Source organism: Acomys russatus, chromosome 9 (assembly GCF_903995435.1).
Source record: "Acomys russatus chromosome 9, mAcoRus1.1, whole genome shotgun sequence".
NCBI lineage: Eukaryota > Metazoa > Chordata > Mammalia > Rodentia > Muridae > Acomys > Acomys russatus.
This window is the reverse complement of record NC_067145.1, coordinates 37,927,191-37,954,600: the sequence shown is the minus strand read 5'-3', so window position 1 is coordinate 37,954,600 and position 27,410 is coordinate 37,927,191. Positions and strand designations below refer to the sequence as shown.

Here is a 27,410-nt window from a genome sequence, read left to right as displayed (position 1 = left end):
CAGCCTCCCAGTTGTTGGGATTATAAGCTGGAACCACTATGCCCTCATCTCTTCAGTCTCTTTTAATTTTAACAGTTTACTCACGGCCTGTAATACTAGCACTCAGGACTCAGAGGTAGGCTGATCTCTGTGAGTTTGAGGCCAGCCTGGTCTATAAAGTAAGCCCAGGACAGCCAAGACTACACAGAGAAACCCTTCTCAAAAAACTAAAAGAGAAAAAGAAAAGAAGTGGTTCCCTCACTGGTGTTTGGTTGTCTGTCCATGTCTCACAGTTTTGAAGAGTACAGGCCAGTTGCTCTGTAGACTGCCCCTCTACACCTGCCTAGTGTGTTCCCAGGTACAGTCCTGGTTATGTAGGGTTGTTGTTTGGTTAGTTGGGTTTTGGTAGGAATTCCACACAAATGCATCTTAGAGTATTACAGCAAGAGGTGTATGGTGTGCATTGTTCTGGTGCTGGTGGTAGCTTTAGTCACACAGAGTGCTGGATTTCTTCCCTGAGATGTTTTTATTTTTCCCTTTATAGCTTTCCTGTGGAAAGATACTTTTGAGATTGAGTTTATGTTCTTTTTCTTCTTATGGTTTTATGTTCTTGTTTTAGTCTGCAACAGATAGGAAAGAATTTAATATGTGGTTTTATCATCCCAGCTGTGGGTGTCAAATGGATTTTCAAATGCTTTCCTGCTGTCTACATTTAATACTTAAATTTCTTTAAAGAAGCACTCATCTTTGTTTCTATCAGTACAGACAGAAAATGCCTCTAAATTTTAATTAAATCTATCCGTATTTTGGCCAATCACTCCATAAGGATAGAGTTCATAATTGTGGGAAAGACATGGTAGTAGTAACAGGAAGGAGAAAGAGAGAGAGGGAGGGCAGGTGAGGGAGAGAAAGGGCCAGAGAGAAGTAGGGGAGGAAGAAAGAAAAAGAGAGCAAGGTGGAGAGGGTGCTCACATTTCACCAGCACCCAGGAAGACAGAATAGGAAGTAGTGAGAGGTCATAAGGTCTTAAAGCCTACCACCAATGATGTTCTTCCTCCAGCAGGGCTCTACCTCCTAAAGGTTCCTAACCTACTAGATAGTACCACCAGCTAGAGTCCCTTCCCTTAGCACCATAACCTCCCTGGCTGGGGTTGAAGTGCTTAAACAAATGGTGTTATGAGGGACAGTTCTCATCCATATCACAAGGTCTTTCACAGGTTTGTCAGATTTAACCCTAGGTGTTCCATGGGCTTTTATTCTAAATGGTGGGAGTTTATTTTTGTTTTCCCTTTATTACTTACATGTAGAAATACTCTTAGCCAGTTGTAGTCACACTCGCAAACCTAACATGTGAGAAGCTAAGGTAGAAGAATTGCTGCAAGTTTAAGGGTACTGTAGATTGAGGGAGGGTACAGAGATAAAAAGGAATACTGTTGATATTTCAGATATTAATGTTGTACCTTCCAACCTGTTTTTGTAGTGTGCTGGCGAGTTTTCTGTTAACTTGACACAAGCTAGAGTCATTGGAGAGGAGGCCTCATTTGAGAAAATGCCTCCATAAGGTGTGCTATAGACAAGCCAACAGGTCATTTTCTTAGTGATTGATGTGGGAAGGACCAGCCCACAGTGGTTGGGACCAGCCAGTGGTCCTAGGATCTATTAGAAAACAGAAATCTGTGAGGGTGACCCTAGCTAAGACTCCTAGCAGTTAGGGATATGGAACATGAAATGTTCACCTCTTGTAACTAGGCAAGACTTCTAATAGAGGGATTGAGATACCAACCCAACCACAAAGCCTTCAGCCCACAAGATCTCTTCGACCTATAAGAGATGCAGGGGATAAAGAGGGAGCAGAAAGTGAGGGAATGGCCAACCAATGACTGGCCCAACTTGAGTCCTATGGCATGAGAAAGAGCCCACCTCTGACACTATTATTAATATTCTGCTAAACATTGCAGACAGGAGGCTAGCATAGCTGTCATCTGAGAGGTTTCACTCAGCAGCTGATGAAAACAGATACAGAGACCCACAGGCAAACATTAGGCGGAGCTTGGGGAATCTCATGGAAGTGAGGGAAGAAGGGTTGAAACAGCCAGAGAGGTCAAGAGCACCACAAGAAAACCTACAGGATCCATTAACCTGGTCCCCTAGGGACTCACAGAGACTGAACCACTAACCAGAGAGCATGCATGGGATAGACCTATGCCCCCTACACATATATAGTGTGTATAAGATGTACAGCTTGGTCCTCAGATGACTCTGTTGGCTGTCTTTGAATCCCTTCCCCCTAACTGGACAGCCTTGTGTAACCACACTAGAAGAAGGTGTGCCAAGTGCTACTACAATTTGATATACTACCCATGGGAGGCCTCCCCTTCTTTGAGGAGAAAGGGGGGGGGGCATAAGGAGAGGTGAGTGGGAAGGACTGGGAGAGAGGAGGGGAAAGAAGCTCTGATTGGAATTTAAAGTAAATAAATAATGAAAAAAGGGAAAGAAATATAGGAGGGAAGGAAGGATGGATGGATGAGCAAGCACTGGGGAGCAAGCTGGCAAATGGCACTCCTCGGCTTCTGCATTAGCTTCTGCCTCCTTCCAGGTTCCTGCCTTCACTGCTCTTGAAGATGGAACTGTGAGTGAAATGAATCATTTTCTCTCCAAGTTCTTTTGCTTAGTTTTGTCATGGCAAGAGTAACCCTAACTAAGAAGCATGGTGACACTTGTAAATTCTAAGAGGACTTTGGTTTTTCTTTTAGGTTTTTATATTCTTCTTTTACAATCTGTGATCTTAATTTATCTGACTGTCCTGGATAAACATTTGCAGTACTCTACACATACTGAGTAGAGGTGGGGAGGGTTATGTCCTTAACTCATAAACTGACAGTAAGGGAGAACATCCCTGACTTATGTATGATGTTAATTGTATGTGTTTCGTAGATACCCTTTATCAGGTGAAGAAAGGCTCTTCTATCAGGACTATAGAGACAGTTCCTCAGAAGTGCATGGCTTTCTATTCTCTCTGCTGAGCAGGTCTTTAGTTTCACATAGCAAAGGGTCCATTGCTTTATTTCTTCCCCGTTCTCAGATGAATCAGGTGGTTCTTGCTTTTTGTTGTTTTTCACATACTTTTAAATTCATTAAGTACATTTGTGTTTTTTGTTTTGTTTTGTTTCTTTTTAGGATTTCCATTTGAGTTTGTGAAAGACATTGGTCATAGTTTTCTTTAATTCGTCTTTTTCTGATGTTGAGGTCAGTGTAATGTAGGACTTAGGAAGGGAGAGTCCACTTCAGTTTCCTGTAGGATTTCTGTTTAGAGCCAATTTAGTTGAAGTCAGGGGCCTCAGAGATGTTCCTGGCTAGACTTCACTGCAGACTGAGTTTCCTTAGTAGGTCCTTCCTCCAGCTGGACTCTCTGGGTCAACCATTTACTGGCTTTTTTGTGGTTATAGAGGGCAGTGTTTGTATTATTTATCCTGTGATGAAGCACGCAGAACACAAATCATACCATTTCAACCATTTTTACACATATATTTCACTCATCATTCACTGTTATAACACTGTTGATTTCCAGATCATTTAAACAACTTTACTGCACCTTCCCTGCAGCTCTTGGTGACCTTTATTCTACTTTCTGTCTCTGTGAAGTTTGCCTACTCTGGGTGTCTTATGCAAGTGGAATTGTGCATTGTGTATTGTGAATTGTGTATTGGACTTATTTCACTTACCGAATGTTTTCAAGGCCAATCCACGTTGTGGCATGAGCCAGTACCCAATTCTGTTCTTACATTCAAATATTGTTTCATTGACTATGAGTACCATATTTTATTGATCGGTTGATCCACTGATGAAGATTTGAGTTGCTTCTACATTTCGGCAGTTGTCGATGGTACCACTAATGACTGTGTTGTCCAAGTATATGCTTGAGTCTCTGCTGTCACTTCTCTTGGGTCTCAACTTAGGTATAGTCCTGCTGCCTTTATCCATATGATACCTGTACTTTTAATAGTGGGGGAAATGCTGATCTGTTTTTCACAACAGCACTTGTGCACAGTTCTTGTTTCTCTACAGCTTTGTCTATACTTACTACTTTGCATTTAAAAAATATGAATTAGTCATGGAAATAGGTGTGAAGTTCTAGTTCGTTGTGATTTTTAACAAGCATGCCCCTAATGAGCAGGAGAGGTTGAGCATATTTTTAATATGCTTATTGACCATTTATGTTTGTTGATATATTGTGGTGGCTCTTTTTTGAATTACGCATTTTTGTTGTTCTGTTGTAGAGGTTCTTAGACATGTGCTTGGTTTTATTATCTCTTACCAGATACATGATTTGCAAATGTTTTCCTGTTGGTGAGGATTGTCTATGTGTTGGTGATATCCCTTGATGCCATTCCTTTATGGAATTAGTTTTTAACAGTGTGTGTATTCTTCAGGGTTTTATTGCAGATATTATAGTGCTGTCCACAATTTTATTTAACAAATATATTTGGGTATATTATATATCCAAATCTCTTACTTAGATGTGTGTATATGTGTGTGTGTGTGTGTGTGTGTGTGTACACTTTATATATAATATACATTCTTTCTAAGTGGCTCTTGTAATTTCTTTTTCTTTTTTTTTTTCTTTTTGCTAGTTTGTATAATGAAAGTGGTAAAAATTGGTGTCACTGTGCTTTTATCTCTGGAGAAAAACGTCCAGTACTTTACTATTGAGTATGTCAGTAGCTGTGAGTCTGCTGTTTTGGTTTGGATCTAAGAATGCCCCCCTGAAAGTCCTGTGAGTGAGATGGTTTCAGCTTTTGGGAGGTATCTAGATCAAAAGGGTTCTGCTCTAATCAGTGGATCTGTATACTGATAGATTCACAACTTGATGTTAGTGGGAGATGGTGGAAACCTGTGAAGGCAGGGAAGCAGGCCACCAGAAAAGTTTATCTTCTGTTTGGGCCCTTTGCCTGCCTCAGCCCCTTTGCTTTCTGGTTGCTGTGAGCTGAAGAACTTGTTCTATTACATGCTCGCTGGTATGGTGTTCTGTCTCTTCAGTGGCTAACACTGTAAGCTAAGTAACCACTCACCCGCCAGAACTGTGAGCCAGATGAAGTATTTTTTCACTTTAAGGTGTTATCTCAGGTATTTTATCACAGCAACAGAAATGACAAACACAACTACCCTTATCATTTTGAGGAAATGCTCTTCTATCTCTAGTTTGCTGAGTGTTTTTTCTCATGAAAGTATATTGACTTTTGTTCAGCGCCTTTCCTGTGTCAATTAAAATGATCATGTTTTCCCTTTCATTTTACTAATGTATTCAGCCCTCCTTGCATTCTGTAAGTAAACTTGATTGATGTCAGATTGAGTCTCTACTCGGTTTTTAATTTGTTCAGATTTTCTATTTCTTTGAGTCAATTTTAGCAAATTGTGTTTCTAGGAATTTGTTCATTTATCTAAATTATCCAATTTGTTGTCCAGTTTTTAATTTAATTTTCCTTCTGTAAAATTAGCAGCAGAGGTTTAGTATCACTGATCCAAAAATGAGAAATCTGAAGGGCACAGAAATCTACAGCTGAGCATCACTGTGATGTTACTCCACAGATAGCCCACACCCAGGAATCCCAGAATCACAAGCAATTCTGTCCTTCAGATGAGGTTTGCTCATTTGCAATACTCACAACCTTCCTATTTTTATTTGAATTTTCTCTTTGTTAATCTGGTTTATTGTTTTTTTTTTTTTTTTAAGATCAAGGACAGTTTTATCAGTTTTATTAGAGTTTAAAAGAAAACCCCAGGGCAGGCAAGCTGTGCAGCTCAGCAGCTTCATGGAGGACATAGTCAGAAAAGCCTTCCTTGTGACTCAAACAAGTGTGCAGGTCAGCCACAGGTGCAAGCAGCCCCACGGGAGGGAGGGGTACTCTAGAGAAGGTGTAAGGCAGCCCCACGGGCTAGGGAAGGTGAAGCTTGTCGGGAAAGCATGCTAAAAAGAGATAGAAACAAAGAAGTTATGCCTGACTGGCAATTCAGAAAATTGGGCCAGATTCCCGAGCTGAGCACAGTGCTGGAGGTAGGTATTCTGGGAGGGAGAAGCATATTATCTTATTAAAGGAACAGTTACTCTGCTTATCTCTTTAGTGGCTTAAGGTGACTCTGCCTTCCCACGAGTGGTCCCTTGATCCCTTCCTCAGGACAGACCCAGTGAAAATATTAGGTCTCCACCCAGGCCAGGGATTCCACTGACCATAAAGTGTTTTCCCCAAATGGGCTTCTACTGCCAGTCTAACATTTTCACCCTCTGAAGAGGTAGCTCTAAAGTTATTTAGGAACCAGATCCGAACTCAGAGGCTCAGAACAGGCAGGACAGGACCAAGGACATTTTTAGCCTTTATTCAAGGAAGAAAACCAGTGGCTTTTCTTTGGGGTCTTGTTACCCTAAAGTGCCTAAACAGTTTCTACCTCCTGTTGTCAGTGCCTCTCAAGAGGTAACCCTAACTGCCATTAGGCAACTGAGGTAATGCTTTCTTCGAGCTGAATGGCGGTCGCAGTTGAGGTACACCGCTAGCGTTCCTATCTAAAAGACCTCAAAAGTTCACCAGTTGTTTTATTTATATAGCTGCTAGTTGTAGGGAGGAAAGCAAGTTTTTGACTGATGACTGGTAAGAGATGCAAGGGGAAAATAAAGGCAAAAAATACTAGCATTATAAGTCCTAGGCCGGCAACCAGGAGAGCCAGAACAGAAGGGATTTTCTAGTTGTCCAGTTCAGAGTCCACCAGAATCTCTGTATGGGCTCTTCTTCATTTGTCTTTTTGGCCTCCAAGGCTGGGTTTAAAGATGATAGACCTCAGATAAGGGGGCTCATCTCTGCGAGAAGCTAATTCTCTCAGCAGCCAGTCATTAGTGCCTATTGATAGTTCTGTGTCTCTAGGCATGGGCTCCCACAACAACTTCCCTCTTACATTGACTTGTCCATTGATGTGACTGTTGTCCGGTCTTGTCATACAGCCATTTCTATGAGAGACTGCATCACAGCAGACTTCTAGTACTCTGGCTGCTGTAAAGGGAGGTTTCTTTAATGATGCGTGGTAGCTACACTGATCTGTGGGCATGAGGATGAGATTTAGAATCTGTTAAGTTAATGAAAAATGAAATAAACAGAGGAGGACATGACTACTCCTGAAGTATGGAGAAGATTTTTATTGTAGATATAGGGAGAAAGCAGGTAGATGGAAGAGTCCAGACTGGACATAGCTGGCAGACTAAGCTGGACCATGAGAGCAGTGGAGACAAATGGCTGAGTTCCATAGGGATCAGGCTGGGTGGAAGGGAAGTGGAAGCCCAGTTCCCGGGAAGGAAAGGTTTAGGGCGGAGGTACCTTGAGAAGTGCTGGGAGGAGCCAAGGCACTGAGTGAGACTTGCCCTGGGTTTGAGACCTGACAGTAAGGACTTATGCTGGCCTAGCAAAGGGCAGGCACGAGATTATTTTCTAAAGCCCATGACCTCTCTCGGCCCGGGAAGTTGGCCAGGTGTCCAGTACCAAGCATGATCTTCCTTTTGGTAAGTGGTTTTATTTCTTGATTTTGTTTCCATGCTAAGTCCATATGGCTGTGGGGCTTACACTAGGGCATGGAAATACTACCAGTCACCACATCCTCCAGCAACTGGACTGCCTATAGCTCCTCAGTAAGCATGAGGCCTGAGAATTCCTGCATGACTGGGTAGGAGAAAGTCTGTTCCTTAGTTTTTAATCAGCACTATCCTTTCATAATTATTGCTTGCTTTTCTGAAGCATAACTTTATCAATTGTTTTATTACTCAAACTCAGCACATCAGATGGGGTGTGTGCGTGTGTGTATGTGTGAAAGAGAGCGCATGCACGCCATGCACTCATGTGCATACATTTATCTTTGGATCTTTGTCATGAAGGAAGACGAGATATAATGCTTATTTTTACCAAATTTAAATATGTAATGGATTATCAGAAAACTTCAAAAGATTATTAATATACTAGTGTATTAGTGATATACTTTTTTACTTATCGGGATGCATTTATTATGCTGGGTGTGATGGTTCACAACTTTTTTATATAAGTTTATAACTTTCATTATTTCATGGTTATATTTTTTATTTAAATTTATTTTAATTTATTCAGATTACATGCTGATTGTTATCCCCTCACTTGTACCTTCCCATTTCCACCCTCCCTTCCTCTTCCACCCTATTCCCCTCCCCTAGACCTCTGATAGAAGGGGACCTCCTCCCACACCATATGATCACACCCTATCAAGTCTCATCCAGATAGCCTGCTTCTTCTTCTGTATGCCCAATGGGCCTCCCCACCAAGGGGAAGTGATCAAATTGGGGGTTGGGGGGGAGGCACCAGAGTTCATGTCCGAGGAGGTCCCTACTCTTTGCCCACAATCTTGGAGAATGAGCTGTCCATTGGCTATATCTGAACAGGGGGTCTAGATTCACTGTGTGCATTGTCCTTAGTTGGTGCAACAGTGTGTGCAGGCCCCCTGGGTCCAGATCTGCCGGCCTTGATGGTCTCCTTGTGGGGCTCCTGAGCCCTCCATGTCCTTACATCTCCCCCTCATTCTCCCGTACCATTCTCAGCACACAACCCAGAGTCCAGTAGCGAGTCCCAGCATCTGTCCCGATTCCCCACTGGGTTGAATCTCTCAGAAGATATCTATGTTGGGCTAACATGCCTGTCTTTCTGGGTCTGGGTTACCTCATATAGGATGGTCTTTTCTAGTTCCATCCATTGACCTGAAAATTTCAAGATTTCCTTATTTTTTAATTGTTGAGTAGTATTCCATTATGTAAATGTACCACAGTTTCTTTATCCATTTTTGGTTGAGGGACATCTAGGTTGTTTCCAAATTTTGGCTATTATGACTAAAGCTGCTATGAGTAAAGTTAAGCAGATGTCCTTGTTGTATGGTGGAGCATCTTTCAAGTATATGCCCAGGAGTGGTATGGCTGCGTCTTGCGGTAGCACTGTGCACAATTTTCTGAGCAAGCATCAGATTGATTTCCAAAATGGTTGTACAAGTTTGCACTTCCACCAGCAATGGAGGTGTTTTCCCTTTTCTCCACATCCTTGCCAGCATGTGGTGTCACATGAATTTTTGATCTTAGCCATTCTGGTAGGTGTAAGATGGAATCTCAGAGTACTTTTGATTTGCATTTCCCTGATGACTAGTGATTTTGAGCATTTCTTTAAGTGTTTCTTGGTCAATTGATGTTCCTTGTTGAGAATTCTCTGGTTAGCTCTGTACCCCATTTAAAAAAAAAGATTTTTTTATTTATTACATATTACATATATAATGTTCAACCTGTATGTATGCCTGCACACCACAAGAGGACACCTGATCCCATTGTAAATGGTTATGAGGCACCATGTAGTTGCTGGGAATTAAACTCAAGACCTCTGGAAGAGCAGCAAGTGCTCTTAACCTCTGAGCCATCTCTCCAGCCCTGTACCCCATTTTTTAATTGGATTATTTGGTTTGATGGTTTTTTAATTTCTTGACTTCTTTATATATTTTGAATATTAGCCCTTTGTCAGATGTAGAGTTGGTAAAGATCTTCTCCCAGTCTGTAGGCTATCGTTTTGTTCTGTTAACAATGTCATTTGCCTTACAGAAGCTTTTCAGTTTCATGAGGTCCCATTTATTAATTGTTGATCTTAGAGCCTGAGCTATTGGTGTTCTCTTTAGGAAGTTGTCTCCTGTGCCAGTGAGTTCAAGACTCTTCTCCACTTATTGTTCTAACAGATTTAGTGTGTCTGGTTTTACTTTGAGGTCTTTAATCCATTTGGACTTTAGTTTTGTGCAGGGTGGTAAATACGGATCTATTTACATTTTTCTACATGTGGCCATCCAGTTAGACCAGCATCATTTGTTTAAGATGCTCTTTTTTCCATCATATGGATTTGGCTTCTTTGTCAAAAATCAAGTGTCCATAGATGTGTGGGTTTATTTCTGAGTCTTCAATTCGATTCCGTTAATCTAACAGCCTATTGCTATGCCAGTACCATGCTGTTTTTGTTACTGTTGCCCTATAGTACAGCTTGAGATCAGGGATGGAGAGTCCTCCGGAAGATCTTTTATTGTACAGGATCGTTTTAGCTATTCTGAGTTTCTTGGTTTTCCATATGAAGTTGAGAATTGATCTTTCAAGATCTGTAAAACAACTGTGTAGAGATTTTGGTAGGAATTGCATTGAATCTGTAGATTGCTTTTTGATAAGATGGCCATTTTTACTATGTTGATCCTTATAATCCACGAGCATGAGGGATCTTTCCATCTTCTATATCTTCTTCAGTTTCTTTCTTAATTCTTTCACTTGTTTGGTTAGAGTTACACCAAGATACTTTATATTATTTGTGGCTATCATGAAGGATGTAGTTTTCCTTCCTAATTTCTTTCTCAGCCTGTTTGTCATTTACTTACAGGAGGACTACTGATTTTTTTTTTTTAAATTAATGTTTTATCTAGCCTCTTTGCTGTAAGAGTTCTCTGGTGGATTTTTTTGGCGGGGGGTGTCACTTATGTACACTATCATGTCATCTGCGAAGGTGATGCTTTGACTTCCTCATTTCCTATGTGGATCTCCTTGATTTCATTTTGTTGTCTTACTGCTCTAGGGAAAACTTCAAGTATTGAAGAGATATGGAGAGAGTGTACAGCCTTGTCTAGTCCCTGATTTTAGTGGAATTTCTTTTAGTTTCTCTCCATTTAGTTTGATGTTGGCTATTGACTTGCTGTATATAGCCTTTATTATGTTTATTTATGTGCTTTGTATCCCTGATCTCTCTAAGTCTTTAAATATGAATGGACATTGGATTTTGTCAAATGATTTCTCTGCATCTGCAGAGATAGTTATGGATTTTTTTTCTTTCAGTTGGTTTATATGGTGGATTACAATGATGGATTCCATATATTGGAGAACCCCTGCATGCCTGGGATGAAGCCTACTTGGTCACAATTAATATCATTGATGTGTAATGTTTCTTTTACAAATGTGGGTGCCCTTGTATTTAGGGCATAGATGTTTAGAATTGTGATATCATCTTGGTTGAGTTTTCCTTTGCTGAGTGTGAAGTGCCCTTCCTCATCTCTTTTGATTAATTTTGGTTGAAAGTCCATTTTATTAGATATTAGAATGGCTACTCCAGCTTGCTTCTTGTGTCCATTTGCTTGGAAGACCTCTTTCCAGCCCTTTACTCTCAGGTGATGTCTATCTTTGTAGCTGAGGTGTGTTTCTTGAATACAGCAGAATGTTGGGTCTTGTTTATGCATCCGTTCTGTTAGTCTGTGTCTCTTTATTGGACAGTTGAGACCATTGCTATTGAGAGAGATTAATGACCAGTGACTGTTAGGTTCTTTTAATTTTATGTTGGTTGTGGTAGCAAATTTTTGTGCTTGTTTAATTTTTGTTTTGCTAAAGTGAAGTTTTCCAGTGTGTAGTTAGCCTCCTTTGGTTGGAGTTTTCTTCTAGTGTCTTCTGTAGCTTTGGCTTTGTGAATAGGTACCATTTAATTTTGTGTTTGTCATGAAATATCTTGTTTTCTACATCTGTGGTTATTGAACGTTTTGCTAGATATAGTATTCTGGACTGGCATCTGTGGTCTCTTAGGGATTGCAAGACGTCTGCCGAGTGGCTATAGGTTGAGACCCCTCACCTGCAGGGACCAGGGAATCTTCAGGTGTATCAAGTGGATGACCTGAGATCAGATCTTGGGACTTTCCATGGACCAGCTGTGTGACCTGAGATCCGATCTACCTGTGTTCCACACCGTGTTGTCTCCTCTGAGCAGGAAGACTCAGACACTGGTGTTTTGAGGCCCACAGGTGCATGTGCTGTGTGCCCACCAGGCATGTGGCTAGTCTTTGGAGCCCATGCCCTTGCCTGCGTGGACCAGATAATTTTCTGTGGATTGGCCATGTGACCCAAGATTAGATCCACTTGTGTTCCAGACTGTGGGCTTCCCTCTGGGCTAGAAGACCCAGATGCTGGTGGTTTTTGTAGCCCCCATCTCTGTCTGAGATGTAGAGCTCAGATGCTGTGCACCCTGCCAAGCATGTGGCTAGTCCTTGGAGCCTGTACCTGTGCCTGCAGGGACCCAGGGACCTTGCTGTGGATTAGTAGGGGTGGCCCGAGGCTAGACCCACCTGTGCTCCACACAGTGTGGACCCCTCTCACCTGGAGATCACCAGCACTGGTGTTTTGTAGTTTTCAGTTTGGTCGTTAGGTAGCTGTGTAATCAGTGCTGTTCTGCTGATCAGACACGGTGTCTGTTCAGCCCTGCCATCTCGGATCCTCCCAATGTCTCACATCTTTAATACCAATACTTGGGAAGCAGAGACAGGTGGATCTCTGAGTTTGAGGCAAGTCTAGTCTACAGAATGAGTTCTAGGACAGCCAAGGCTACATAGAGAAACCGTGTCTCAAACAACAACAAAAACATAAAAAGAAGGCATTTAGTACATGAGGGTGCTTTTTGTCTTAGTTGTCTCTGTTCTGAATTTATTGTGACAAGCTCGTAGGATCTCATCTTGAGCTAATGTTTCCCTCTGGCCAGTGGAGTAGCCTGCACATTATTTCTGATGCTCTTTTTTAAATGTAGGCAGTCACTGTTTACATGGGACAGATGGCACATGTCAGATCCCTTTGCTGGAAAGGAGTGTTTTGTGTTCTTCCCTGGCTTTTTTATTTAATATTCATAGCAGCTTTTCAGAGAACTTTAAGCCAAAGATCTTTTCTCTTATGAAGACTGGTAGAAGGGTTGGCATAAGTGTTTTTATACACATTAAAAAAAAATACAATTGCAAGGGATCATTCCATAGGGAAAAAAGTAGAGTTCATAAGACAAGGAGTTGGTGGCCCTTTCACATATTTACTGGTTACTTAGAGGTAAGATCTGCATTAGTAGTTAAGCGTGGTAGATAGCATCTTTTTTTAAATTAACTTTAAGTTTTTGATAATTCGATGCACAAGTATGTTGTATTTACGTAATTTCTACCTTTTCCTCTCCACCTGATCCCATGCGCCTCCCATACCCTCTCTTGAATTCATGACTACTTACATTATTGCTACATACTCACACAGTCTCCTGAGTTCAGTCCGTGTTTCCTGTATGCACATATGCTTAGGGCTGACAGGTAGGATTGGGGCCTGTCAGAGGCTTTGTCTCTGCAGTAAGCCAGTTCTTCCTCCCTCAGCAGCTGCTGGCTGTCTGTAGTCTTCCTCTTGCAGCAGGGCCTCGTAGAATGTTGCCCACTTGGTGTTGGGGTGTCAGGCAGCCATATTGCTGGAGAGTTCCTTGTCATGAGTAAACAGCACTCCCTTGCAAGCAGCCATGACCCACAATCAGGCCCACTCTTTTGGATTACTACTCAGTTGTAGGTTCTGATTTTCAGTATGCACTACCATCATCGGAACTGATTTTGAGTTTCCCTTTTCAGAGGCACAGTTAGGTGTCTTCAACCCTAAAGCTCTTCTTCTCACTTACACCACCAATCCTGAGCTGTTCTGTTGGATACCTTCAGCCCTCGGGTCTAGAATTTGTAGAATTTAGGCATTTAATAAAATATTTTGCCTTTTTTTTCTGTTTTTTTTTTTTAATAATGAATGTAAAAATCATATTTTACTGATGACTTACCAACATTCTCATTTCTTCAAGGTGTTGACTTTAAGGTGAAAACTATTTCAGTGGATGGAAATAAGGCTAAACTTGCAATATGGGTAAGAATTTTTAAAATGTACTTTTTAAAATTTATTTTTATCTTATGTGTATGTATGTCTGTATACCATGCTATACATGAGTTATAGAAAGTTATGAGTTGCCACCTATGGGAGCCCAACTCAGGTCCTCTGGAAGAGCTGTATCTTAGTTAGGGTTTTATTGCTGTGAAGAGATGCTATAGCCACAGCAACTCTTAGAAAGGAACGCGTTTAATTGGGGCTGGCTTAGTTTTAGAGGTTTAGTCTGCTGTCATCATGACAGGAAGCATGGCAGCATCCAGGCAGACATGGTGCTGGAGAAAGAGCTGAGAGTCTACATCTGGATCAACAGACAGCAGGAAGAGAGAGACACGCTAGGCCTGGCTTGAGCATCTGAATCCTCAAAGCTCACCCCTAGTGACACAACAAGGCCACACCTTCTAATAGTGCCACTCCTTATGAGCCTGTGGGGGCCATTTTCATTTCACCCACCAGAAGCTGCTTAGTACTTTTAATAGCTGAGCCATCACTCTAGCCTACTAACATATTTTATTTATTGTATTTTATTTTTAATTTACATTTATAGGTGTGTTGCCTACATGTCTATGTACAATGTATGAGCCTGGGACTAGAGGAAGAAGGTGCTAAACCCATGGGACTGGAGTTAGAGACAGTTGTGAGGTAGTCTCCCCAGCTAATACTTTGTAACAAAGAAGAAACTGAGTTTATTTAGTGTTTAGAGGTGAATGGGCAATTTGTACTAAATACTTTTTCTTGGGAGATTTGATACTACTGAAAGGGTGCACAACAGTGATAACTGTAATTGGGTAGAGGCCTCAATTTTTTTTTTTTTTTTTTTTGAAATGTATAATGCCTTCAGAAAAACTCAAAATAGAACAGAGTTTTAAAATTTCCTGTAGAGTGTCAGGAAGGTTGTTGTTGTGAAGCATGCCCCCCCTCCCCCCCACTATAGTGTTTAAAAGAGAACTGCTGTCTCAGATGACAGGAACTGACTGAGCAGCAGCTGTGCTCTGTGTGATGTAACTCATCTTCCTGAGGGGTTCTGAACTGTTTGTCTACTTGCCCCTCCCCCACATATATTTAATATCAATAAGAACAGCAATGTTTAACAGCAAACATTCTGAAAATTGCTGTGTTGACATCATAAAATATTGAATAATTCACACATCCTTGCTTCTGAATTAAGCCGTGGCATTCCATGTTTTCATGGTAGGATTGCTAACTCTTCCCTTGTTACTTACTGCTTTGTGAGGCGAACACTGGCGTCGGCTCTGGCCCTTGGCTGCAAGGAGATTTTTCTGTATTGGAGGGCTCTTTTTATTTTGTTGTACATTTATTTTCTTTTTTTTTTTTTTTTTTTTTTTGATGCAAGTCTTTTTTTTTTTTTTTTTATTAATTTATTCTTGTTACATCTCAATGTTTATCTCATCCCTTGTATCCTCCCATTCCTCCCCCCCCCCCTTTTCCCATTATTCCCCTCCCCCATGACTGTTCCTGAGGGGGATTACGTCCCCCTATATATTCTCATAGGGTATCAAGTCTCTTCTTGGCTACTTGCTGTCCTTCCTCTGAGTGCCACCAGGTCTCCCCCTCCAGGGGACATGGTCAAAAGTGAGGCACCAGAGTACATGAGAAAGTCGTATCACACTCTCCACTCAACTGTGGAGAATATTCTGACCATTGGCTAGATCTGGGAAGGGGTTTAAAGTTTACCTCCTGTATTGTGTACATTTATTTTCTACTTCATGCTTCATTAAAAGGCTAATGATACTGTTGAAGAAACATCTTTCCTATAGGCTTATCTATAGTTTTGAAACATTGGTTTCCCTGTAACCATAACATAATACTGGTGATTAATATAATAGGAAATCAGTGGAGAAAAAGTTTATCTTTAATTACTGTGTTATTATTAATAAACACATTTATAAAAATGCTAAGGCTATTATACATATGCACATATGCCATTTTGCCAGATAAAGAGCCTATTTTTTGTTTTTAAGCAGTTTGCCAGAACCTTGTTAGTATTTATTTGATGCAGTCATTTGTTTTCTTACAGCATCTGAGCATCAGTCACGTCTGGGGGAGATGAGCTTCCAGACAGGATAAGAAACGTCTAAGTCCATAGTTTACCCTAACCTTGCTGAAACTTGTTTATAGAAATACAGTGAGTGAGCTCCTTTCCTTGTTAGCTGGGTAGCCCTGCCCCATTGCCTCCAAAGTGCACACTCACCATGACCACGGAGCCTCTGGGAGCTTGTGCTCTTCTTCCTTCCACATACTTGCCCTACTTGGATGCTTTGAATTCTGTTATTTAGCTTTTGTAGGACTTTCTTAGCTCTTGGGCTTACTCCATATCTATCTTTAATAATCTCTAATTTCTGCCTTGCCCAATAGAAAATAAAACCATCACAGCAAAAGTTTAATGTCTGACTATTTAGTACACAGTTATTATAAAGTCTAATGCTAAGGTGCAGGATTTTGGATTTTACCCCCAAAATTATTATACCAAAAATTTATGTAAATGAATTTTAAAGTGCCAAGGCTTTAAGATCTCAGTTAAATTTTCACATACAAATAGTCAAAATTACATGGTGTGTGTGTGTGTGTGTGTAAATGAAGGCACACAAGTGCCACAGCATGCATGCGTGTAGGTCAGGACCTGCATCTGTTCTCTCTTGCTACCCTGGGACCCTGGGATAAATGCAGGCATCTAGCCTGAAGGCTGTTTTTTAAGTGCTAAGTCTAGAAATTAATTTATTAACAATTTCTGTTTCACAGCTGGTCTTGTGAAACTTTTTAAATTGTGCAATAGTTTTGCTATCAGTAGGTTTTTCTTCTGTTTCCCTTTGCTCTTTCAAAACAAAGACAAAAACAAGGGAAAAACAACAACAAAAAACAAAATAACTGGAGTATTTAAATGCTTCCCATGGTGGAATTCTAAGAATCCCAGTATTGTAGATATTGAATGCTGCTAACTTGTTGTTTCTTTGTGTGTAAGTAAATTACTAGACTATGTTTCTCAAATAACTTGTCTTTTTACAGTATAACTTTTATGTGTATGAGTGGTTGCCTGCATATATTTCTGTGTACCAGGTGCATAGTTGGATCCTCTGGGGGCCATAAAGTGCATTAGATTCCTCTGAAATTGGAGTTACAGACTATTGTGATTGACACATGGATGCTAGGAACAGACCCCTGGTCCTCTGCAGGAGCAGCACGTGCTCTTACCTGCTGAACCGTCTGTCTAGCCTCTGTCATTTTTCTGAATTGGATTATCTTAAATAGATATGCAGATTTAAGTCTGTGACCACTTGATGATATATATTTTTTGATGGCTCTCAAGGAAATAGGTTGTATGTGTAATTAAAAATCATAAGCCCAACATGGCAAGAAAAACTGTATTTGGTTGCTTTGTGTATGAGTGGATTGAAATCACTACATTCTTTGTGGTGGTAGGATTACACACTTAAGTTGTATTATGGTTCCTAGTTGACCTCTTTTACAAATCTGAGTCTTGATCGGTCGTCATAGTTGTGTCATGATTACTAAAAGTCACCTCTATTATTATCAGTCACAATCTGCTTTAGAAGTAAGTCTATTTGATGAAGCATGTATGCAAATTGAGTGGTTGTAAGCAAGAGGGAGGTTTTGCAAGAAACTCGGAAGCCTGAGGAATTTGAAGAGAGAAATTGGGTTTCTACTACAATTTTTGTTCAGAAAGTTTAACTGTGTCACATTTTCATCTAAACAAATGTAGCAGAACTAGGGTTAGTGTCCTTGCTGCTGTGAATTTGTGAGCAAGCATGGTACATTTAGTTCTGAAAGAATGGCTTATGTTCAAACCTCTGTATGCTGGAAGTGATTTTCAGTCTCTTAAATATGTTTCTTGTGAGACTATGCATTTCCTCAGACACTCTCTGTCTTACAGCATTCTTTTCTTTGTCCAGACAAAGAGACCCCATATTGCTGTCATCTCGTGTTGCTGTTTGAAGTTTCCTCTCCAATCTTACAAACTTTTTAGAGTTTACGGACACTTTTTATGTATGCAGGAGCTTGTGCTTGCCCCATAGCAAAACTTACGTTTGCACAGCGATCCTGCAGCTGAGATGAGGTTTGATGTGTGTCTGTACTGTCATCCAGGTTACCTTCCATCAGTGGGCCAGATAGTGGATATGTAGCCCACCCTAAACTGGGCCATATAATGATATGTAGATGGATGGATGGCCCTGACTGTTTTAAAGCTTTATTTAGAAAGCCTTTTATAATAATGCAGATTATAATAGGCTGAAATAGCAGTTTGCCAAATGCAGCTCTGTAAGATCCTAGATACCTTGAAATAGAACCAAGGGGTGCTGGAAAGAAGACTAGGAAGGACTCTTGCCTGGAAGGAGATGAAATTATTCCCTTCCTCCTCCCCTCTTCCTCCTTCCCTTCTTTCTTCTTCTTCCCTTTTTCCTCTCCCCCACTGTAATGTTTTCTTTTATATAGCATTTTTAAATGTATAACTTTAAACTCCCTTCTGTGAAATAAGCTGCTCCTGTGTCTCTCTTTAAGTCAGTGGTCCTCAGCCTCACCTCCTCAGCACAGTAGCCGAGGAAGACTGTCATTTGTTTGTTATTCTTCTCTCATAATCCTGACCACAGGTTTCCCTCCCTCCACTCCTCCCAGTAACCCCTCCTGGATTCTCCTCCATTTCTCTTCAGAAATCAGTGGTCCTCAGCTTCATTTCTTCATCAGAATAACCTAGGAAGATTTCTTTCCTAACCCTAACCTACATCAATTCAGTCAGAACCGTCAGAGATTAAACATAAGTGTTCCCAGAACATTTGATTGTGTAGCTGAAGTTAAGAATTCTGACTTTCAAAGAAATGTGTTTCATCTGTGATAAAAATCTTAAGTCTGGAAACCTCCACTTGTGTTTTGTAGGCATGGCCCAGTAATGTAACACTTACTACTAAACATACATTGTGTTTAAGTTTCAAGTGTTTTTAATAGTCTTATTTGACTTGCTTAAATATGTTCAATAGCACTGGAGATGTGCTGTATATTTTGCTGTGCTTTTACTTAATAATAATTGGTTGTCATTTTCAGGACACAGCTGGTCAAGAAAGGTTCAGAACATTAACTCCCAGCTATTACAGAGGTGCACAGGGAGTTATATTAGGTAAGTATTTCACTTTAGTATACTGTTCAAAATACTAGCCACTGGACTTTCTAATCTAGGAAGACTAGTATTTCAATTTTCTTTAGGGCTACTTTTTTATGTGTGTGAGTTTATATATATGTACTTTTAAGTTATAGACTTTATTTGATATTAGCAAACATTAATCTTAACTTCTTTCAACCCCTTGTATGTAAATTTACAAAGAAGACTGTTACCTTTGTTTTAAAAACCATGTTGAAATTGAAAATTAACCCACATCTGTTCTAGAGCATTACTAATACTAGTCTTCATTTATCAATAAATTAAGCTTCTGTCTGTAAACAGAGTATTTGTTACTAAATGGAACCTGTTTTGTTAAAAAGTAGCACTACCACTAAGGATTCATAATCAATCAAAATTTAAAACGTGTGGAAGGTTCATAGTCATGCTCCATTTGGCTGTGTGATTTTTTTAAGAGTAGCAACAGTTTGAACACCAAGCTCTTTGTGATTGATGCAAGATGACAAGAGAGAAAGTAATGGCAGAGGAGCCACACAGGGTCACTTTCATTCAAATTCTCTTATAGTTAGGATTTCTGTTGCTGTAAAGAAACACTATGACCAAAAGCAAGGGGAGGAAAGGATTTATTTGGCTCACACTTCCACATCATAGTCCATCACTGAAGGAAGCCAGGATGGGAACTCAGCGAGACCAGGAACCTGGAGGAGGAGCTAGAACTGATGCAGAGGTCATGGAGGAGTGTTACTTCCTGACTTGTTTCCCATGGCTTCCTCGGCCTCCTTTCTTACAGAACCAGGACCACCAGCCCAGGGATGGCACCACCCGCAATGGGCTGGGCTGGGCCCCACACCCACCCATCTCTATCTAAGAAAATGTCCTAAAGGCTTGCCTGAAGCCTGATCTTATGGAGGCATTTTCTTAATTGAGGTTTCCTCCTTTCAGATAATTTAGCTTGTATCACATTGACATAAAACTAGCCAGCACAGTAACTGCACCTATATTTTTTAAAGTTGAAAATTCTGATCCTTGATATAAAAATAAGAGGTTAATAGATGTTTGAAGTCATGTAAATCTTATTAAGATTTAGATTAAGACATTTTGTGATGAGATAGACCTCTTCTTTTCAAGCTGCAGTTTTGTTGTAACTGATTGTCAGTTGCTACACAAGGCATAATTTCCTTTCTGTCACTATGTGTTAATGATTTAAATGTAAGTACTCACTAGTCAGCAGTAAAGGGCTAACAAAAAACAGACTCGCTTATATCCTAATGTTAGCTTTTAGTGAATATCAAAAATAAATCATTGCTTTTATTTTGTGTGACTTTTAAATTAGTGGCTTTGTTTTTATTTCAGTTTATGATGTCACAAGAAGAGACACGTTTGTTAAACTGGATAATTGGTTAAATGAATTGGAGACATACTGTACAAGAAATGACATAGTAAACATGCTAGTTGGAAATAAAATTGATAAGGTAAAAGCAGGCACCTGACATTTGGGTAGCTGTTTGGGGAGGGGAGGGGAGAGGAGGAGAAAAGAGACTTGAACCCAGCACTTCCTGCATGTTAAACACATGCTCTACCATGGAGCTACATCCCAGACTTTTATTTTTTTCTTGCTAACTTGCTCAGGCTGGTCCCCAAATTAAAATCCTTTGGCCCTCTAAGTAGTTGGGAGTACAGTCATGCCTGCCACACATGCCGATGGCGGCTTTTAAAAGTCCCTGCTTTTGTCTTTTAGGAAAATCGTGAAGTTGATAGAAACGAAGGCCTGAAATTTGCACGCAAGCATTCTATGTTGTTTATAGGTAAGTGTGTCAGTGAATCTTTCCAATCTTAAGGAAGACTTTTTAAATAGTGGTTTTGTTGAATTATTTCCTTAAGGAACTATAAAATATATGCAGGCCATCATTGTCTTATGGGTATAAAATCTGACTGTAGGATAAAACCCTTCTCTGTTGTTCCCACTATCCACAGGCATCAGCACCCCCTGGGAGTTGGTACTGGTAGAAATGCTTCATCGCAGGCCCCGTCCCAAGTTTTTGAATTGAACCTGATTTTTAGTGATTTCTTTGTATGGTTTCTATGCATATTAATATTTGAGGCACAAGGTTGGCAAAACAAAATGTGGACTACTCCCCCCATATATTAAGTACGGGTATACTTATTAATTTACTTACTGCCTTTGGCTGCTTTTGTGCTACATAAAGGCTTGGTAGTTCCTATCAAGCCGTACAGCCCATGAAGCCAAAAATACTTATTCTCTACATCTTTGCAGAAATTTCTCAACCCCCTCTCTAGAAGAATAGCCTGTACTTGAATCTGTGCTGTCATAGGACTAAAAGTTTCTTAAATTTACACAAGCTTAGGCTGGAGAGACGGTTCAGCAGTTAAGAGTGCTTACACTCTTGCACAAGACCCAGGTTCAGTACCCAGCACTTATGTAGGTGACTTACAGATCCAGGGAGATCCTTTGGCTTCTGCAGACACCAGCACATGAGTTTACATGTGTGAACATGTGCCTGCTGGTGCACGCACACACGCACAAATGCATGTGCGTGCGCGCGCACACACACACACACACACGAGTCTTGTTGGCATCTTCATCAAAGCCTCCACCATCTGGCCATCCTCTTATAGCTTTTGTTATAAACCAAGCCTCTTGTGCCTACCATGCAGTATGTCAACCACACAAACAAAGTTTTTAAAGAGCAGTTAGACCCAGGTGTAAAACTCTTTTAAGAGAGTGACTTTGTACTGTACAGTGTGGTTAGGAATGAATTAGTGTTCATAAATGTCTCCTGGTAAAACATACAAACGAGTGGTCGGTCTTGGGGAGAAGGCTAAGTCAGTGAAGTCCTTGCCCGTGAGCACGAGGCCCTGCATGCCACCCCCAGAACCATGTAAAAGCCAGGCATGGTGGCAAGTACTTAGGATCCTGGTGCTGGGGATGTGGAGACAACAGGAGTCTCTGGGATTGTTGACCATCTGTCTTACCAAACCAGTGAACTCCAGGTTCTGTGAGGGGCTGTAGGTGGAGGGTGATATAAAGAGACACTAGATGGCAACCTCTAGTCTCCACAGGCACTCACTTGCGCACGTGCGCACGCGCGCACACACGCGCACACACACACACACACACACACACATACACACACACACACACACACACACACACACACGGCCACGCATGCACACACAGTCTTGTTGAAAAAAGTTACCCATGTTGAATCTCATCTGGCAGAAAATTTAGGAATTTGTGACCTAGTTATCTTGTTACTCAGATACTAGGAACCGGCAGGTGGACTGAGAACTTGTACAGAGGCAAGAAGGGGTTAAGTGGCTGGGTGCTGCTGTTCTGAAGGGAATTGGATGCCACCTTTAATGTTGAGTTGCCGCATGTCCCACATATCCATGTGGTATCTTTTCCTACTTTTCCTGAACATGGAGGATATAACATTAAACAGACAAATGCTCTACCCTCTTGGAACTTGCATTCTTGTATAGGAAGCAGGTTTAGCAAGTAGGCAGTGCTATGAAGGAAAGAGAGAGGACAGAATGACTGCCAGGGTGACCACACAGGGAAAGCTGTTGGCACAGTGTGCTATTGAGCAGAAAAGACAGTGTACACAGCTAAACTCTGAGATAGTAGTGTTTCTAGAGGTAGGGACAGCATAGTGCTTACGAGCAGGAGGGAGCTGTCATCTGTGCATCTAGAGCATGGTCTGGGTATGAAATAGGAAGCTGGTCTTCTCTTGCTGTGACCAGGGTAATAAAGCTGATGCTGTCACTATCAGTGAGTGGGCCATGGCGAATTGATAGCTCTGGGAAATACTTGAATGTTAAAACTGACAGGATATGTGGAAACCGTGGAAGAGGAGGCCAAGGAAAGAGAAAAGTTAAAGCCAACTGCAGGTTTTTAGTTTGAGCAAGGAGTAGGTGGGCTATGCTCCTGTTACTTGGAGTGGAGGACCGAGGTAAAGTAGATTTGGTGAGGGGAACAGGAATCAGGATTTTTACTTAGAAACAGGATGGGACAGTGTTCAGATAACAAATAGGAGCGCTAGTTGTTTGGGTGGCATTTGAAATGCTGTGATAGAACCGGGGTGGTGGGGGAGGCAGAGGCCGGCAGATCTCAGTTAGTTCAAGGCCAGCCTGGTCTACAGAGTGAGTCCAGGACAGCAACTAAGGCTACAAAGAGAAACCCTGTCTCAAAAAGCAAACAAACAAACCAACAAAACAAAAAAAAGGAAAGCAGAAAATGTTGTAATTGGTGTAATTGTTTCAAGAATGTGGATGCAGAAGGGCTGAAGCTCGACCTCTAGGCTACTCCAGTGAGGAGCCAGCAGAAAGGCCATGAGACAAGAGGGAAGTAATTAGTAATGTCCATGCCAAGGGCATCAGGTGAGGTTAGTGTGCTCAACTTGACCAGAGGAACCAGCGTGAAAGGAATGCCCTAATGGAGCCAGGGGAACAGAAGCCAGGTTAAACTGTGCCTGCCCTACAGGGCACGCCTTCTCACAGTTTCAGTTACCATGGTCAGTCTTTGTCTGTAAACATGAAGAACAAGATTTAATATAGAGTCAGGCGTGGTGGTGCACACCTTTAATCCCAGCACTTGGGAGGCAGCTGCAGGCAGATCTCTGAGTTTGAGGCCAGCCTGGTCTGCAAAGCGAGTCCAGGACAGCCAAGGCTACACAGAGAATCCTGTCTACAAAACAAAACAAACAAACAAAAAACCCCAAATATTTTATTACAGTATATTGTTACAATTGTTTGATTTTCTTATTAATTATTATTACTGTGCCTAACTTAATAGTTAAAGGGTATTATAGGTATGTACATAGAGGTAGATGTAGGAGTGCCCTGGTACTGTGACCCTTGGATGTGATTTGGCTGCTGCCAGTTGAGGAAAGCTTTTGAGGTGAGATAATGAAAGTAGCATATTCAAAAAACACTCTGGAATGATTTCCATGCAGAATAGAGACACTGAGTGGCTCCAAGAAAGGTATATGGACTCTAGGACAAGTCTGTCTTGTTAATAAGATGGAAAATATTAGCAGACATTTAGATTGATGGTATTAGAAAAAAAAAAACAGGTGCATGAGCCTTTAGTAGAAAAATGAAGGAGTGGCATCCTGGGAGCTGGAGAAGGGGTGTTTGGGGCAACAGCATGGGCAACTCACCTTTCCACAGAGAAATAGGACAAGTAGGAAGCTTGTAAACTTAATAGTGGGGTAAGCAGCGAATCCTTGCCAAGGTGGTTCTATGGCCCTATGCCCAAACATCCTTATTTACACTAGATCAGGGACTGGAGGTTTAGCTCAGTGGTACAGTACACATGCCTGTCATGCACAGAGCAATCCTCAGCATTAAAAACTGAAACAAGGGGAGGCCTGGTGGCACTCAGAGGAAGGATAGCAGGCTACCAAGAAAAGACTTGATACCCTATGAGCATATACAGGGGGACGAATGGGAGGATACAAGGGATGGGATAACAATTGAGATGTAACATGAATAAATTAATAAAATATATTATAAAAAACACTGAAACAGGCGCTGAGATAGATCAGTAAAGAAGGAATGCAAGTTGTCTCCTTAGATAGTGAGGCAGACACATACGTACTTGGCTTAGAGGGCTGTGTGAGCACATACGAAACGGGCAGTGGGCTTCCCTGTCAGCATTTCATCTTGCTCTGTGTACTTAGCTACACATTCAGAAGATTCAAGTTAGTCATGTTGGAGCATGGGTTTTCTTATTTTCTAATATGAATGCTTTCTGCTTTGAGGGCTCATTTGAAAAATTAACTGAAAACTTAAGGAAAAGACTTAATGCACAGTATGGTCTTACAAGCCCTTACAACCCTAAGGGCTAAGCTGATTACTGGTGGGTAGAGTTTAAGTAGCTCTGTGTGGGGAGTGGAGAAATTTTATTAATTCTAAGCCTGTATCTAGACATTGCTTCTGGGTGCAGTGGCACACGTCTGTAATCCCAGCACATGGGAGGCAGAGGCAGGTAGATCTCTGTGAGTTTGATGCCAGCCTAGTCTACAAAGTGAGTCCAGGACAGCCAAAACTGCACAAAGAAACCCTGTCCAGAAAAGAAAAATGCTGGTTAGATTGTCATTATCTTGTAGGCTTCTGTTTATGCTATATTCTCTAGCCACACATAAGACTATGTCCAACAAAAAATATACTGTGGTCCTTTTTCTTGACTTTTAGAGGCAAGCGCAAAAACCTGTGATGGTGTTCAGTGTGCCTTTGAGGAGCTTGTTGAAAAGATCATTCAGACACCTGGACTGTGGGAGAGTGAGAACCAGAACAAAGGAGTCCAGCTGTCACACAGGGGAGAAAGCCACGGAGGAGGAGCCTGTGGCGGTTACTGCTCTGTGCTATAAACTCTGGGAATTCCTTCTCTTGCATATTTGATCAGATAGTGACATCTTTCTGTATATAAACTCTTAACTGCTATTAGGGACCCTGCAGTTTGCACATAATTGTTTTTATCATGGCAGTGAGTATTTGCAAGAAACCCCCTCATTGGCTTTCCCAGGTGAAATGTTATGGTAAGCATGCACAGTTTGCAGTCTATAGTATTTTGGTTTTTGTTTTGTTTTGTTTTGTTAATGTAACATAAAATAGGTGTGCCTTCATGAGTACATTTGATTTTATGATTTACATTTATCATGTCATTTAAGGAAAAACATCATCTGTCTAGTATGTGTTGCTGCAAGTCTGCTTTTTTTTCTTCCTTTTGCTTAATTACTGAATTACTTGGTATGTAGAACTAGAACCGTGGGAGGCATGTAGGTATCATCAAGCCGGTCCAGTTTCCCTTGAGGAATAGCAAAGTATGAGTCACAGCTTTTCTAGCATGTTTGAGATTCTTCGTACTAAGTAAAATTCTCAGTTCAGGTTATAGCCCAGGCCAATTCATAACTGAATCTCTATTCTGATGATGCTTCCAAAATAGTATTGATAAGTTAAAGCAGTTTGGTATTTTAATTTACTCCAGTGATTAGCTCAGTTACCTGGAGCTTTGACCTTGTGTTGCACACATTGGGTTCCTGACCCCTGGTGTGGTGTTTTAGTTACATGGCAGGATGCCAGTAAGGCTATCCCTCATTTGGGTTTCAGAAGGATGTGAGCAGTATATTATCACTGCTTTAACACTTCCACTTTTAAAACCAACATCTTTTTTCACAAGTGTTGGTAGTTTTTGTCCAGGTGCCTCAACTGTAGCTCGTTGTGTAATGACTGTCTGTATCTTATGGCTTCCATAAATGGCTAGTTGCTATTAAAAAACTTATTTCTGTGCTTTGAAGGTGGGGGAGAAAAACACTAAATGCTAATTTGAAAAAGGAGTATTGCTTCCAGATTCTGACTGGTGGGGAAATGCTACTGCAATGAGATCATTGATAATTTACTGTAACAAGTAGCTAATAGTTTATTAAAAACCAACCTGTACAGAGTAATAAACCTTTTCCACAATATTCAGTTTTCTAATTCCTTGTTATATGGTACATTGTATGTTTTTTCACTCATACATTATTTAATTCCTTTGACCTCTGCTATTTATGCTTCATAAGTAAAATGTACTTAGCCTGGTCACTGTATTATCCCCTTTAAATTTTTGCAGTTTATTCTCTGTGTACAATGGTAAATGATAAACATTTTTGTGTACCTTTGCAATATGTGTGTTAATGGGTTTACTTCAGATTGGCCTTTTTCTGAACAGGGCGACTTCACTTATGGAAACCTCACATTACTTCATTTATACTTGGTAGTCTACATATGATTAGAGCTTTTATACATTCTGTATATTTTTATTAAATGTAAGACTTTTGCTTCTATAATGTTAGAAGAAGGTATCTCACACATGCACTTCTAATTTGGTCACGTTACATTAAGTTTTAGATTTAGGTATGTTTTGAGTCTGTCATAACAAGACTTCTGCTTATTCTTGCTCCATGAGTTATATCGTCTTTATTACCGTTAGATTGTCATCTTGATTTGATCAGAACTTGCGTATGTGTGTCATTTGAATATAACTTTTAAAAATTGATTTGATGTCTTTATTCATTGGACAAAGTACTTGCTGTACAAGCTTGAAGACTGGAGTTTGCATCCGTAGAACTCACCTAAAATGCCAGGTGAGTGTAGCTACAAACTCCAGAGTCAGAAGGTGGAGGCAGACTCCAGAATCAAGCTGGAGAGCTGGAACAGTCATGTTGGCAAGTATTGGGTTCAGTTGAGAAAGGCTTCACTTCAAAGAATAAAGTGGAGAGCAATTGGGGGATGCCTCAGGTGTCATCTGTGGGTCTCTACACATATGGACATACATGTACACCCCCATATACTTGAACACACACACACACACACACACACAAATTAACTTTGATAGGTTTATTTTATAACCTTATATTGTTTGCTGTCTCTAGATGGATCATGTGACTATAGTATTCAAATTCTTTAATATGACTTTCATTTCACTGTGTGGTTGAAAGATTAATGCTAGGCTGCCCTTGAACT

At 40.8% G+C, this 27,410-nt stretch overlaps 1 protein-coding gene across 1 annotated transcript in view; it reads left to right on the top strand.

Moving 5' to 3' along the window:
• The window catches only part of Rab18 (RAB18, member RAS oncogene family), a 33,554-nt gene extending 7,882 nt beyond the window's left edge, over positions 1-25,672 (top strand). Inside the window, exons 3-7 of the mRNA XM_051151164.1 lie at positions 13,656-13,717; positions 18,809-18,881; positions 20,235-20,353; positions 20,620-20,686; positions 25,101-25,672. Of these exons, the coding sequence (XP_051007121.1) occupies positions 13,656-13,717; positions 18,809-18,881; positions 20,235-20,353; positions 20,620-20,686; positions 25,101-25,276 (497 nt within the window). The 3' untranslated portion in view covers positions 25,277-25,672. The remainder of the gene's footprint in view (positions 1-13,655; positions 13,718-18,808; positions 18,882-20,234; positions 20,354-20,619; positions 20,687-25,100) is intronic.
• The last annotated feature ends 1,738 nt before the right edge of the window (positions 25,673-27,410 follow it).